The sequence below is a fragment of the Nicrophorus vespilloides genome, unplaced genomic scaffold (genome assembly GCF_001412225.1).
Source record: "Nicrophorus vespilloides isolate i.1.1-1 unplaced genomic scaffold, Nicve_v1.0, whole genome shotgun sequence".
In the NCBI taxonomy this organism is placed as follows: domain Eukaryota; kingdom Metazoa; phylum Arthropoda; class Insecta; order Coleoptera; family Silphidae; genus Nicrophorus; species Nicrophorus vespilloides.
Genome location: NW_017098335.1, coordinates 50,014 through 66,497, shown reverse-complemented (window position 1 = coordinate 66,497; position 16,484 = coordinate 50,014). Strand labels below are relative to the sequence as shown.

The 16,484-nt window shown below is 32.2% G+C and overlaps 1 protein-coding gene across 2 annotated transcripts in view; it reads left to right on the top strand.

Moving 5' to 3' along the window:
• Positions 1–16,484, top strand: part of LOC108562193 — a gene marked incomplete at its 3' end in the record, with an annotated part of 127,462 nt that overhangs the window by 69,431 nt on the left and 41,547 nt on the right. For both annotated transcript variants that reach the window (XM_017920450.1, XM_017920448.1), the window contains 1 exon segment: positions 8,972–9,083. In XM_017920450.1, the coding sequence (XP_017775939.1) occupies positions 8,972–9,083 (112 nt within the window).

Sequence of the window (16,484 nt, the reverse complement as noted above, 5' to 3'; positions counted from 1 at the left end):
ATTAATCATTACTCAATGAATAAAAAGTACTGAGTAGTTATAGAATTACATAATATATAACAAATACAAATATAATAAATAAAGTATGCATACAATAATATAAACAATATTGGATAATAATAGTTCTCCACAAAAAAATTCAGGTAAGCCTAATTTTTCTTACTGCTTATGTTTTGCATAATTTATTTAGAAAGGAGTTTGGAAAACACATTTTTTTTTGTAGCACCAATCAGAGTGAGAAGTTTATGTAATTGGAATAATTATTTAATATTACATTAGTTCAATATTTCATTAGAACAAGATAGTGTAGATTATAATAAAAGAAATATATTTGAGACGAGGACAAAATTTTGTACACAGAAAATATACAAATGTCACGAAAATATTTTACGTAAACACACGTACAATATGCAGAAGCAATATCGACGTGCGGATTTTCGCTTATAAAACTTTTTCCAAACTATGTGGTGTTCGGCTCTCGTTTTTTTTTGTCTGTACGCAAACATGAATATGGGATTGTTTCATAATTCATGCCAGAACTCCATAAATCCCCAACCGAGACGCGTGTTCTGTCGGATTGTCTACGTCGTCTTGCTTTTGCTGCAAAACCGAAACAAATTTGCAACTTTTTCCGGTGCATTCGTCTGCCGATGGCATCTTAATGGGACCATCACACGTATTCATGCGTCCACAAAAACATATCCCGTCCAGGTCACTATATAGGTCACAGGATATAACTATCTTACTTTCCCATCTAAACCTACAACATAGGTGTAGCTTGACCAATCGGCAGGTGTGCGCATACGTTCAAGACCATTCAATCGGAATCGATTCCGGATGCGAATTTTCCATAACTAGTTTTTCATCCTCTTTCATGTTTCCTCTCTTCCATCATCGCGCATTTTGATTAAAGTCTTTCCGAGTCGTGGGATGTATTAATGCAAAAAGAAATGCACATATAAACATAACTATAATCGAATTTGATACGTTATTTGTGTAACACGGAAAATCGGATTTACGAAAGGTAATCCATGGAGGCTTTCCGGTATTCTGCAGCGCGATGCATTTTCAATTTCCACAGTACATTTCACTTGCAAATCTGCTACAACACTCACTCATTCTTTTTATTTGTTGTTTTTCTTGTTAAAAGTTACATTTACGTAAACTATTGTTGAGTTATAGTGCTGAATATATTCCTCTATTATTTGATAAATGTATCTATAGAGTCAACACATTTCCTACCTTTAATGATTTCAAATATTACTTCAAATCAATAACATTATTAACTATAATAATTACTTATACTAATTAATTATTATAAAATAACAACAAAAAACGTGTACATAATTCTGCATACTGTATTTTTTATATTTAATGTGTCACAATTATAGTTGACACGTATTATTGATTACATAAAACGAGAACACATCACTCAATCAATAGAGTATTAATATTTATTTTGATGCTGCACAAATTTTACAGTAAATAGTTTGTTTTTGACACGTTATATGGCTTCTATATGGAAATTGATGGTAGTAAAATCCTATTTTTTTTATCTCATCAAAAGCGGATTTAATGTGCATTGTTTTTATTCTCGGTGATAATAATTTCACTGTGCTTCAATAACAAACCTATAAACCGATTAGTTTGTCATCAATTACAATGAAAAACTAGGAAAAAATAAAAATATCACAGAGCAAGTTTTGAATAAAGTTTTATAGAAACATTCTTTCTAAGTTTATTAAATTAAAATTTGTTCATATATATATTTTTAACTCCAAAGTAATTTTTTAGTAATTTTTCAATTGGTATTTAAATTCTACAATTTCAATATAATTCTGAACAACAAATTTTAAATAAAATTAGCAATGAAAACATAAAGTTTTATTAGAAATAAAAATTAGTAGTAAAAAGTATGCAGGATTTAAGATACCTGTAATTATATAATGTTTTTTATGACAACATAAAAATGTTATACAAGTAATGGTTTATTAAAGTTACTGTAGACTTTAATTTATTAAATATACTAATATAAAATTTGTATGAATTTGGAAAATGCATATTCAAAGTATATCAGACTAAAATAATATGAAGGAAATAATGAAGAATTAATAAAGAAACTACGATTCTTAAACCTTGAAGGTAACATTGACATTATGCATTTGGCTTTATTTAACATTCAAATTAGAATGGTTTACAAAACATTAGTTACATTTTTATGAGGAAGATAATGAAATGTTTGGGGTAAATAATTTCTAGTTATCGTTTTATTAGGTCGTTATATGGAAATGGTTTTGTCGTAAAAATGTGTTTTTTTTGTCTTTATAGCTTCAAACGCGGATTTAATATGTGCAGTTTTTTTTATGCTCAGTTATGACGATAATAATCCTATGAAAAATATGGTAGCAACACGGAAGTTCGTATTGAAAGAAAAGCAAATTGGTATGAAGAATCCATCGACAATTTGTCCCACATTTCCAAGCTCAACCATCCACGTATAATGTATAATATTAATAGTATCTAACCAGGAACGATATTGGATTCGGAGTTGTTGTGGAGGCGGCTAATGGCACTGTACGTGTGCATCGGTCCGACGTTAAATATTCAGCGAATCGTCCCGATTGACCCATTGAACTGTTTAAACTAATTCGCATCCCCCCGATTGGAATCGCAAGACCTCCAAAACTTCTGTTAACCCCCCAGTAATCAAACAGCCAAATAATCTCAACCCCCACCGCACTTTATAATTAACCAATAAAATCCCCGAAGCGTGATCTCACCTCACGCTATTTCACCCTCATCCCTATTTTCTGGTTTCTCATTATTTCTTTTCCTATTTGTATTGTTTCGATTCGTACATTTGTTTTTGTCTTTATATATCCAAAAGAAGGATTTTGCGAAGTACATACGTTTTGTAAGAATTGCGTGTTTCACCCCCATCAGAATGGCGCGCGACGACTTTTGTTTCTGCAAGTACAATTGTAGCCACTTCAAAAGGGAAACTCCGCCAGATAGGCGATCTCAAGAGTTTATTTTTCCGCTACCCACATAATACCCATATATTTACGGATCTCTGCTATATCCCATTTCCTGGCTCCGCTTCCTTCTGTCCTCCTCCCACGTCGTGCTTTGCGCATTAAGATAATCCACTCCTGCTCGCGATACACCATAATCCTAATCTAGATTTGACCCGATAAAATGCATACTACGATATTCATGAGCTCTCACTGTCACAATGAACGTGTACAATCCATGGACAGCTGAAAACGTGATATGCAATCTCACTTTGTTAATCGATATCCTAATTAATGCAATTCCATAGAGATTGCACCACTTTCGGTTCATCTGTAACTCTGAAGTAATCTAATAATTTTATTATTGAACTGTTGACAATATTTTGCTGCAAAAAAAACGGTCTTTAATTCATTTTATCATCTCTAATTATGTAAAACTTGATCAGAATTGATATATTCTAATTAAACTTATTGGAACAAATTAAATTAAGTTGACAAAATATATTCAAATCTGCAGTTATGTAACCATGAAACAACTTTTGACTTCTAAACCTCAATTATCAAAAAATTGCATATCTCAAGAAAAACTATTACCATAATAAGAATTATGTGTAAATACGTTATTTTAGGTAATTTTAGACACGAATCAGCTGATTTTTAATAGGTCACAGTTTTAAAACTTACAGCCTCATAATATTTATCAATAAAAACCATAAAATACAGTTTTTGACGGGAATTATTCAAATTTAAATTTACACATATTGAATATTTGGAATTTTTAATAAGTCACAGTTGAAAACCTATAGTCTAATAACATTTATCAATTAAAACCGAAAAATACAGTTTTTGGCGGAAATTATTTATATTTAAATTTAAACACATTGAATAATTGCAATTTTTAATAAGGCGCAGTTTGAAAACCTAGTCTAACAACATTTATCAATAGAAACCATAAGATACTGTTATTGACGGTATTTATTCAAATTTAAATACATTGAATAATTAGAATTTTTAATAAGTAATACTTTTAAAACCTATAGTCTAACAACATTTGTCACTAAAAACCATAAAATACAGTTTTTAGTGGGAATTATTGAAATTTAAATTTACACAAATTGATTAATTAGAATTTTTAATAAATCACAGTTTGATAACCTATACTCTAACAAGATTTATCAATAAAATACAGTTTTTGGAGGTTTATTCAAATTAATCACAGTGTATAATGGACTATAAAAATAGAAAAGGTGGACGCGCCTGTGATAATTTTACCCGGCGCATCCACATTTTGATATATTTTTAATTATATTTTTTTTTAATAAATAATTAATTTTATTACTATTGTCAAGAGTTTAACTAAGATAAATAATATAATAATTAAAGTAAAATAAATATTTCTAGATTATATTTGTTGTAGTTGGTTATTATATTGGCATAAACATAGATTTATTAAAAGATGTTTCCACGATCGAAACGGTGCTGGTTCGAATCCTGGTCAAGCCAGGCCCTTTATGAGCCCTCTCTGTGCTTGCAGCAATAAGGACATCGTTCATCACAGATGGACATTGAAATGAATGACCGATGGACAATGACAGTGTTAAAGATAGCAGCATGTATACAGCCAAAGGGAATAGTGGAATCGCAGAGCATCAAATGTGAATAAAATATACAACATAAAAAAAAATCTGTTATCATACTCATATCATATTTAATAACATTGTGTTTAGCTTAAAAATAAGAATTTCTTATTTATATTTATTACTTTTAATTATTTACATATGAGAAAGATGTATCTGACTTAAATAATATAGGTTTTTTTTAGAAGTAACTTTATTAAGACAAGAAAGTTGTAGATGCTTGGTGAGACATTGAGTATTTACCATAATTATAAGTATGTAAATAAAATAATCATTTTTAATTGAAAAAAATCATGCAACTATATTACCGTACAGAAAAGCTGAAATAAATTTCAATAAATATTGAGGGTAATAAATTCTATTGGAATAATTTATTAGCATTAATTGGTAAACATGTATACAGTAATGAAGAATTATTGGAAGCAAACCATGCGTTTCAGTAAAATATGCAACTTGTTGATGCATTAATCAATTCGTAAATGTTCCATTGCACGGATGAAACTTCCACCAGTATTTTTATGATGCCATTATTTTTTTTTTCGTTTGAATAAATTATGTACCCATCTGTTCCTACCTTTATTGCCGTACATTCCCAAATGGGAATACAAATGTGTAATCCTTTTTATAAATTGTTGTGCATTTGCTTGCGGATGGCGCACTGCGAAACATATAAACACAATATAAAAAAAATAGCTAACAGTTATTACGTAATGCGGGTTAGCAGTTTCGCGTAATTAAAACTTTCCACTGCGTTCGAGTAATTGGAATAGTTTGCTGACTATTGCAAATTAGAAAAAAATAGAGAATTAATGGTTTTAATAAACATTTAATGAAAGAAGATGAGAAAAGTTAGATAAATTATTTACTTTTATCAGTAATTGTATTGAGGGATTTTTCCAACCGCTTGTATTTATTCAAATAATAAAACTGGTAATTAATAAAAAATAATTTAAATGTACATTTTCATCTTACAATTTCAATGCAAAGTCTTTTATATCATTAAAAAAAAGTTACTAAAATATTAACACTACAACATTTCAAAACTTTATTTTTCAAACTTTTCTACAACTTCACATATTTAAACGTTGTGACATCGCTATAAAACTAATAGTATATATTTTGGTGTAGATATGACTTACCAAATAGCAAGAATACAATATCAAATCGAAATATTGTAGGTGTTCTTCGATATTCTGGACATATTCTGGAATAAATAACTTGTCAATTAAAATATTGTAATGGTTATAAAGCAACGAAACTATGTTCTAGATTCAAAAAAATATGCGTGCGGCAAATGTACATTTTTTTATGTCGTATAATTTTATTCACAATCTGTTCATCAATATGAATATTGAGTAAATTTAAGATTGCGGTTGACATTAATTGGATAATCATTCCCGGTGAATAGTTACCATTATGATGATTTTTTTTTTTTTTTTAATTTGTTGGTTGGCTGTCGTCTTGTAGTTTAACTTCAGTAGTATATTGATGCTCTGCGATTCCACTATTTCCTTTCACTGTGAATCTGCGGTTATCCTTCACCTCATTCATTTGACTGCCCATCTGCGATGAACGATGGCCCTATTGCTGCAAGCACCGAGAGAGCTCACAAAGGGCCTGGTTTGACCAGGATTCGAACCGTCTCCGGTTCGATTCGACTAATAGCCGAATGGTTAAGTCACCCTAACCATTCGGCTATTAGTCGCCCTTAAATGTACATTTGAGATCAAAATAATTTGTATAAATTCAGTGAAGACGAATTAGATATATATTATTTATATATTTAGAAATAATGTACGAGCATAAAAGGTGTATAATCTATAATATAATAAGAACTGCTCGTTTTTAATCCTCTTTTCCATTATGCGATTTAAATTATATAAAAATAAATTTGAATCTGTTTTAGGGATAGGTATATATGAAGTATCAGTAAGTTTAGTGTTAGAACGTACTGATTTCCTAAAATGTTATTTTAAAAACGTTTAAAATTAACAGAGTTTACGTTCATTTTCAACGTAAATTCAATAAATTGTAATTTTCTATAGTTAGCAATATTATTAATGATTATATAAAAATGTAAATGCTTGTGTATAATTAATTGGTTCTGGATAATATGTTGTGATTAATGTTTGATAATAAGCAGGACGTTATGAAGATTTATAGTGTTAGGAATATTGAACGTGGAAGGTGAGCTGATATAAGATTCATAGTTTGGAAGTACGTTTGAATATTTCATGGCCGAAAATGGGCGTCGGTGGGCGAGAGGTAAAAAGAAAAACGAAAGTAATTTATTTTACGAGAATGGTTTTTGCCTATCGAAAAAGAGAACAAGAAGTGGAGCATCGAGAAGGAACGTACTTTGGAGTTAATAAATATCTGGTATGCAAATGGGAATGTAAAAATGTGCATGGCAAAAGAGAAATCTTGAGCACGAACACCTATAGTCAAGAGTATCAGAGGGGTTTGGAAAATGGGAAGGATGGAAGGACGGTGGGGGGATGGAGTACGGCGCTTTTAATGAAATTTTAATGTCCCGCCGGCTTTCCGTCTTAGAGCCATACTTAATCCCGTTGCACGCAAAACGTATTTTCCGAACCGCAATTAATTTACCATAAACGCGTTTCCGCTTAGTACGGCGTAAAACCTCGACCACCATTTGTATCCATTTATCTATATGATTGAAGCTGTGTTTCTGGAAGGGAAAGAGGAAGTGCAATCTCAATTTATATTTGTATGGATCGGACGTTCCTCGGTTTGCGGTCCATCGAAGCGGAGAGTACTTGGTATTCCTCTTGCGGTTTCGCCCTCATATTTTTACATATTTATGTCACGGGACTTAAGTGTCTGAAGGCCTTTCGCTTCCTGATTGCATTCCACCGTTGCCCACCGATAAAATATAACGCCATAAACTAAAAGATTTTGCACAACCGTTCGCTTTTTCCGGTTACCGACAATATCCAACTTATGTTTTTATAGAATTTTATGGATAACGTAATTACTAAGCTATCTGTTTTTTTTTTCTAATCACATTTGAACTTGCTGAATTTCTAAGTTTAACCGAAAACAAACTTGGTTACTAAATCAAAAACTTTACATACAATCAATTCTTATTTAACCGCTATGTAGTGGTGTATTTTTTTAACTAGATACTAAACCTAACATGCGCGGTCAAATGACAGTTTTTTCAAATTTCGTTTAGAAGAAAATCTGTAATAAAAATCATATAATTTGTAAATAAATAAGCTGAAAACGCATAAAATGTACATAAAACATGTTTAAATTAAAGAATATATTTTGTTCACTATCCAATTGGCTAAAATTTTATTCTATATTAAGATATAGGTTTTTTTGAAGAGGTCATTAGACTTGTGACGGGAGGAATAGCGCCTCTAAATAACTTACTTCAAAGATTGAACATGACACTCTGTCTGAAAGACTAGTGGCGCCTTGCTAAGAACTAGGATTCAATGACTGCGCCTCCACTGACCAGGCATACAATTTTAGATAAGCATAGCTTTCTTAACAAAAAGTTGGGCGGATATATCCGCCGCTCATCCGCTCAAGTTATTATATAATTATATTATTTTACGAAGCGTTTTTGTTAAATTTTTGTTCCGTAAACGAATCGTTCGGAAATGCTGGCGTAGGGATGTTACTTAACTTTTTTAATTGTTATCAATATAAGTTTTTATTTATAACTTGTATAAAGGATTTGTATTTGTTATGAATTTATTAGGACAAATATATAATAATAATAATATTGGTTAAAGCATAAAATAATATTAAGTTCATAAACGGAGCTACTAAAATATATTCGCGTATGGTGTAATAAGGTTTGTTTTCAATTAAAATAGCAATCACGGATAATCACTGTACGAACTTTTTGCACAAAACCTAATAAACCCTCGGAGCTTGTGGAATATGATTAAAGTTAACATGCCTACGTTAAATTAGGTTTGCAAACTATTAAAACAAACCGAATGAAACGACGCAAATTCGCATATACACGTGAAAAGAAAGCAGAAAAAAAAATTAAACGTACACATCTTATTGTCGTTATTAAAACGGGGTGAATTTAATGTTTCGTTTGCTCCTTTAATCTCATTCCTCCACTTGTAGAGTAGCTCAAAATTGGTTCTGTATAACAAGGGCAAACATTCGAATCATTTTCCCTTTGTTTTCCTTGCCGCCAGATGGAAATTGAAAAGTTTTACGCTCTTTGAAACAGGGGATGAGGGGATAGACATATATTTAAAATTAAATTTTCCACTGTTGCAATGTTGAAGCGAATTCTGGCCTAATTCTCAAATTCTGTTTCAGATGGTGGCGGCAGAACCGGGGACGGCAACAACGGACGCGAACGACGCCGGCACAACCTTCGGCAAGCTGAAGCAAACCTTGTCATCTTCTCTGCTCACAGCTCAGGACAAAGGTAAGTGCCCGGCCCTAGAAGAGCCTCATCAGCGGTGTTTACCTACCTCTAAATCAAGGGCAACCTTTGCTCCTCTCTCCTCGACGAGTCAGAAAGCTCAATAGTTTGAGAGGGTGAGTGCATGTGTGTGAGAGAGAGAGTGAGAGAGCATTCATCATGAAACGACAATCACCCTTCTCCACTCGCTCCATACATTCCCATCGAAATTAAAACTCAGTGGATCGGAGCCGAATGAACGTGTGCCAAGTGCGGAAACAATGGTGGATGTCAGTCGACGTGGATTTTCCACCGGAAAATCAAACATTAAATTGCCGCTGGCCGCCGTTTTAATTCAATTGCGGCCATTTAATTGTCGCTACATTTGTTTGGTGCATGAAACAAATGGGCACCGAGCGCTGAATAAATTATTATTCCACTTGATAATGGTCGGACCCACTTCAACATCGTTTACGGGAAAACACGGGGAACGGCGCATAACTCGATTTGCGCATTACGTAATGTGTTTATATGCATGGCTATCAAACTAAGTTTACATTAAAACATTCTCACCTTTCCCCTTAATCCCTTTAGATAACTAGATCATACTCATACGTGTTTGAGTAATGGATCTGTTAATGATTTGTATACAGTTGGGGCTCGGTTAACGTATATAATTCACTTGGACTTACAACTATTTGGTACACACGTATCTTTGTTCATACGAACGTACTTAATAATCACATGGACACACTGATGTTCGTATGAACGTACACTTTCCTTACTCATTTCAATTTATTTACGTCAATCTCACTCGAAGAGAAATAAAATACATACTATTAGTCCTAAATAATCATGTATGTTTTAACGTTAAACTGTCTAAACCAGTGGTTGCCAACCGATCCTCGTTTCAAAACTAGAGGCTATACCTCTTTTGGCTACTACTATTCGGAGAAGAATTGAAAAGCAAGCTGTAGAAGTATAAATAAATCATGATGTTTTTCGACTGAACTTGATGAATCAAATTACGTAAATAAGGTATGTTAGGTATAGTGAACAATGATTTTACACAATGGAATGGATGCTTACAAAAAGAAGCTGGTTGTTTGGGATAGTCGTGCAAAAGAGAAAGATATATAAATATTTCCACTTTTAGAAAAACTTTAGAAAGAAAAATGATCTTCAACATAAGAAGCCAACATTTCAGAGCGTCCAACCATAAAACGAAATCATTGTCTCAATTTTGAATACGCCTCGATGAAGAACATCCATCTCTGAAAGATGAGTCAATAATAAAAAAAAAAACAAACAAGTAAATCGAATTGATTGCAACTATTTATGTCAAATTCTCTTACATTATCTACATTGGTTTTAATTTTTGGTACACGAAATAATTTTACTATTTTTGACAGAACATTATGACTTTTTCTTTTAATCACATAACATAATTAAAATATTCGTTCAAGTCTGACCAATAAGCTATTACTAAGATCTAACCATTTTACTAGCTTAACGAGCAACATATATGGGGAAAATTGTTTCACTATACGAATTATGCTCGTTAAGCGAGGTTCCACTATACTTTAATATTTTCTGTAGATAATATAAAAATACTATTCAAATATACCAATAGAAAAAAAATATAATACTAATTGCATTTTTTGAAGTAATAAATAAAAGTAAATATAGCTCAAATAAAAAATCTTTAACATACTTATATAATACTTGAGTGTACATCCCTAGAAAGTCTAAACATAATAAATGCTATCTTTATGGCCGTCGGCGAAAATCTTAGATTGAATCCTGAAAGGAAGCTCCATTTATTTCAATGTATCCTACCAATTCGAAACAAATGTGGAACTGTTCATCCATTCCAAATCCTCCCATGCTACAAACACGGTAGTGCACTTTCTCTCACCCCACTTTTATGTTAACACAAACGAATTACCTTCCCATTCCATTTATTTTATATTATTTACAAAATTACATCAAGTGCAGACTCGGCAGATTAATGCTTTGCAAAATGCATTCATTACTTTTGACACATTTCCAGTGTAAATTGGAGCGTATTTATTTCTGTTTTATGCTCGACGTAAAAAAAAGTGCTATTGATTGAATATTTAATGCTGCTGTAAAATTTATTTTGCGGAGTTTATCACCATATGGAATTAAATAGGGAATACAAAATTCGTGCACTAAATAATTTAAAAAATATATGTGTACAAAAAATAAAATAAATGTTTTGATTTAATGGATATTTTAGAGCTGTAAATCAATATTGGAAAATACAGTAAAATCCTAACATTGGTCTGTATATTTTTTATTCTGCTACAACATCTGTACTTGATTCATATATAAAACTACAAAATAGAGTAAACCAAAATAATTAACTTCAAAACATGAACGCTTTAACAATAATAGCTATAGTTAATTGAAGTCTTCGTACATCTTCAGACATTGATCGATAAGCAATAAAAATGATATTACTTCAGGAAGATTAATCCGTTAGCATCGATTTTTTATTAGAGGCCGTGGGAACATAGTTTTAGTTTTCATTTTATGTTGTTATAATTCAAAATTATGTTTAGTGGTAGTTTTTTGTAGTGATAGTTTTTTGGAACTTAATTTTCTTTTTCAACTTCTTCTTTTGTTACTTCAACTTCTTCAATTTCGTTGTCACTTTCAGAATAAGGTTCTTCATCAGAAGGTTCATATGGGTCTTCACTAGCACTAAATGGTCATGTATCTAAATCATACTAATGGTACACATGTATTCAAACTTCCAGGACTAATGATATGGATACGTACCAGCTAGTCAAAGGCAATAATAGTTATCCAACTATAAAATAATAATAATGTTTAAATGCGAAAGAGTTAAACTATATTTAATTTTTATGGTATTTGCTTGTAAAGCTGTCTTTTTTTCTATTTTTGTAACTGTCTGATTAATCCTTGTATGCTTCATTTTCGCCGTACTAATATAAACAATGTACATTTGTGAATTGTATAAATTTCAGACTTGGATTTTAGCAGGTAACAGCAGGAATCTGATTAGAAATATTTGTTTGAGGGGTCTCGACGAACGCAAAACTTGGATGTCAATTATAAGTTCTCGTCCCATTCAACAAGCCGTTATTCTCATTGTCTGGGCTTCGTTCATTTCTCGTTTTATTCCCCCCTTCTAAAACGCAATTCGCCTCGCAGCAGATTTATGTAACAGGCGCGAAAGTTGATGTAATTTTCGTCCCATTCCGCTTTTGCTGCTTGTTTTCGTTTTATTATGATATTTTCTTGTTTTTTTTTTAACTTTATTGTTATCATTTCACCGCGCGAGAGGAATTAATGGGAATATTATTCGTTTTCGGGAGGAGCTCGCAATTTTGCCGTAAACTGTTTGCACAATCCTCCTATTTCCGTCCAAAATTATACATTTTCTACCGCAAAATCCCCAGCCCCGCAATCCCTAACAAAGCTCTAATTCCTACAATCTGCTCCACGCAGACGATACAGCTTTCATTACTCACGGGACATCATTTCGGGCTGGACAGGAACAACAATTGAAGTGCTGAAACAGCTTTGAGCTGAACGACGTGTGTGTATGTTTCTGTTTGTTTGTGCCGTGTGGATTTATGTGTGAGCTTGGTTTAAAGTCGTTGGTATTTTTGGTGTTTCTGGAAAGAAGATTAAAGGTTTTCTAGACTATATCCCTGATTAACTTTGCAAAAGAATAATTAAATACAGTGGATCTACAAAGAAGGAAAAAATACGGGTATAATAAAGTCAAAGAAAAACTTCAGCCATTCTTTTTAGTTCAATATCTATATCAAACTAAATATACCTTCTACTATTAATTTATATTGATTCTTATAGAATATTGTGTTATGAAATTATTATTAATATGATCTTTGATATAGATATAAAGTTATTATGTATATTAATGAAAAATCTAGAATAAATAAACTTAGTTATATTAGATATAATAACAAATATTTTATTAAATTTTCAAGTCTTTCTGTATATTTTTTTTGTATTAAAATACTAATATAGCTGCGTATAAGTAATTTTTTACACGTTTTATACGTGTTTTTTTACATTATATTCATAGAATAATTGATTTTATGCATTAAATATAGTTTAAATAATTCTAACTAGTCAGCTAATTGAAATATTTTTCATAGGAAACTTTCGTTTCTTAAATTATTTATTTTATATATTTATATTTTAATAATAACATAAATTGAAAACACAAATCGAATTAATTATTTTGCTTGAAGAGTTTTTAAGTCTTAAAATAACAATTGCTTGGGATTTCAATGAGAGTAGAATTTCTTTTTATTTTTGAACTGAATAATTTCGGTTCAGTGGATTGCGTGTGTGTTTCCCGATTTATAGCGGAGCGAAGGGTCCTTTTGCAATCGATAGCCAGAAGAGACCTCTCGCATAAACTTATTACGTCCGACCGCAATGTTATGGATCTTTATCCATCACGTCACAGCATCCATCCTGAGCTAAGCTTTTCCCCTGGTCCCCGATGCGGCCGTCCACAGGTATCCCCTCCGCACATGCGGGATGTGCGGTTTTCCCGAGAACACGATTAACTTTCGGCTACAAAAAAAAAGCAAGGACTACTCACACGAATTGAACTGCCTGCGGGAATAAGTTATGTGTAAAAGGTAGATCCAGGTATCGATCGATGCTAATAGTCTAAAGCCTATTATCCTCTTCTCTCCTTTTCATCCTTAAATCCCGCATCAGTACTTTATTGCATTTTGAAATCAGAGAGCAATGTATTATTCATTCTGGTCAGATATTCAAATTTACCAAATAATATTTCCTTTGATACGTGTGCATGAAGGTCATGCCTTTACAATCCACACTCTTCTTGATTAGATCCTCGGACATTATGCATTCCAGTATAAACCTTTTTCGGGGTGTCTATTCCTGCATAAAGCTTTTCCGTTACTTTGAAGTTGCACACTCAAATTTACTATGCTAATTGGTTGATACATGTTCGGCTCCTTTTTCCCATTCTTGTTCTTTTCTCATCCTTTCCTCCCCCGTTTAGATTTATTCCATTTGGTGGACGGCCGTTTATTAGTTTACTTCGCAAATTGCATTCTTCGCTTTGTTTCCAAACTTTTTCTTCTTCCTTTTGTGCGGCCTACGCAGAATTTCAATTGAGCGATGAACCCCTCTGCTTTGACTCCATTGGAGTGAAATCCAGTTGATTTACGAGATATAATTGAAATAGAATTGGAACTGCAGGAACATTTCCATTGGTTTTGTCTTTGTAAAAAGTCGTTGAAATGAGAACATCCTTAATTTTTTTTACCGCACAATTTAAATATTTTCAAATTTGATCTTATTCTCATAAATTTTAAAACATTAATTCGTAAAGATTTCTCTTGTATAAATCTTGTATAAAATATAAGACTTGTTAACGAAATCATAATATCATAATCATTCTAAAATATTATTTGAATAAATATAACTGAAAAATCTTATTTTTTTATACTATTTTTTTAAAATTTCTTGTTCATTATATGACTCAAAATACAAATCATTAGCTAAATAAAAATTACATCTTCTAACCGGCTATAAATACAAAACACTATCAAACATTTAATAAATGTGAATTGATGTCGGTTAAAATCTGTAAATGCAAAACCTCTCTTCTCCCCCACATAGCGAACAAGACTCAAAATTAGGCTGCCTTCCGGCATCAAGGATCCTCCCTAAGACATTATTTACGAGGCGCAGCAGATGAAAATGAAATTTATGCGGTCCTCCTCATAAATCGCGAACGAAAGTTTTAGCTACCAGACGCCAAATAATTTACTAAACACTTGTGTAATTAATGCGTAGACATCAATTAAAACTTGCGTACACGATAAGTGGCCGAGTCATCGCCGCGGGGATCCCTATTCTAAACCCTTTTCAGAATTTAGAACGCGCACGTACCTAAACCAATGGATTTCAGCTTTGTTTTTGTTTGGTGGTGAGTTCTGCTTCTGTTTGTTTTCGTTTTTTTGCGTTGTTTCCTCTTCTTGTCCCTTGGCGAAGCCCCAATATTTATAGATCCTAGGATCGTCTGTTGTCTTGGAAGCACAACATATATATATATAACACCTGTTGCCAATGCGACAATAGAAAGAAATATGGGTTTCTCGATGTCGAAACGTTGCCGACGCCGCCGGCTGCACAACCACCCCTTAAGGGCGCGTCGTCATGTTAACCCTTGCAGGTCGAAGAAGGTCGGACAATATTGAGAGGCTCGTCCTTTCCGCCGTCGTCGACGTCGTAACATGCGGGGGTGGTTTTGCGTCGGCAACCGCGAACCCTTCTCTTTCTCACTCAATATATTTCAACCTGTCTTTCGCTCTTTCCATCTCACTCACTCACTCACTCTTGTTACTACAAGCAAACAAACACCTCGGACCCTATTGTTAGCCCCTCGTTTAATCTCCTCCTCCGATCCAACCCCCGTTTCGAAGCCAACGCCGCTCGAAACCCCCCAGCTCCCTCTATATCCCGGACATATTGATTATTTCTAAACTATTCCTCAATTAAAACGCGAACCTCTGACCTATTTCCGTGAAATTTGATACACCCGAGTATTTCGTTACACCCTCTAACGGTTCAATTAAAACATTACATGCAATTTCATCATCGCTTCGACCCTACAGGAAGAAAGCTGAGGGTGGTTCCAATTTTGAGATGTAATGCTTGTGATTTGAAGCACGTCACGTTCAGATAATTATTATATTAATTAATTTAATGGATTATCTTCCAATTAAAGCTTGATTAAAATTAATAGCAATTACAAATTTTTACTCGGAATATATATTTCTTTGATCGACAGATCTTACAAAAACCTTTTAAAATTTAGATTTTATTTTACTTTATTCAAATAATATAATATTAATTTTTATTGTAATTACTAATCTAAAATATTAACTGACTAAGTAATACATTTTATACTTCATTTAAGTTGTATTTATTTCATTCATTTCAAATATTTTAGAAATAGTAAATTGGTGATTGAGAAAACTTGAATAATATTTTCTAGAACTTTTATAGGCTATAGTCATATTGTTGTTCTCTTTATGCAATGAAGAACATCCGCATAGAATTTTATTTTTTGATTATATTCAAGACAGATCCATCTTTTTCGACATGTGGAGATAAGTTAAATACATATGGGAATTGAAATTGAATGTATGATGTATCAAAAGTTATGAATAACATAACTTTATTAAATATAAATAGATAGCTGTCTTCAATAGCCCGAAAACGATGATTGATGTTAAGTTATTAAAATAATTCTAAGAATATAATAGAATACTTTATGTATTAAGTATAAGATACAGGTTCGTGTGGTTCTATGATGCAAAGTAAGGGGACGATTCACACATCGAAATTTTG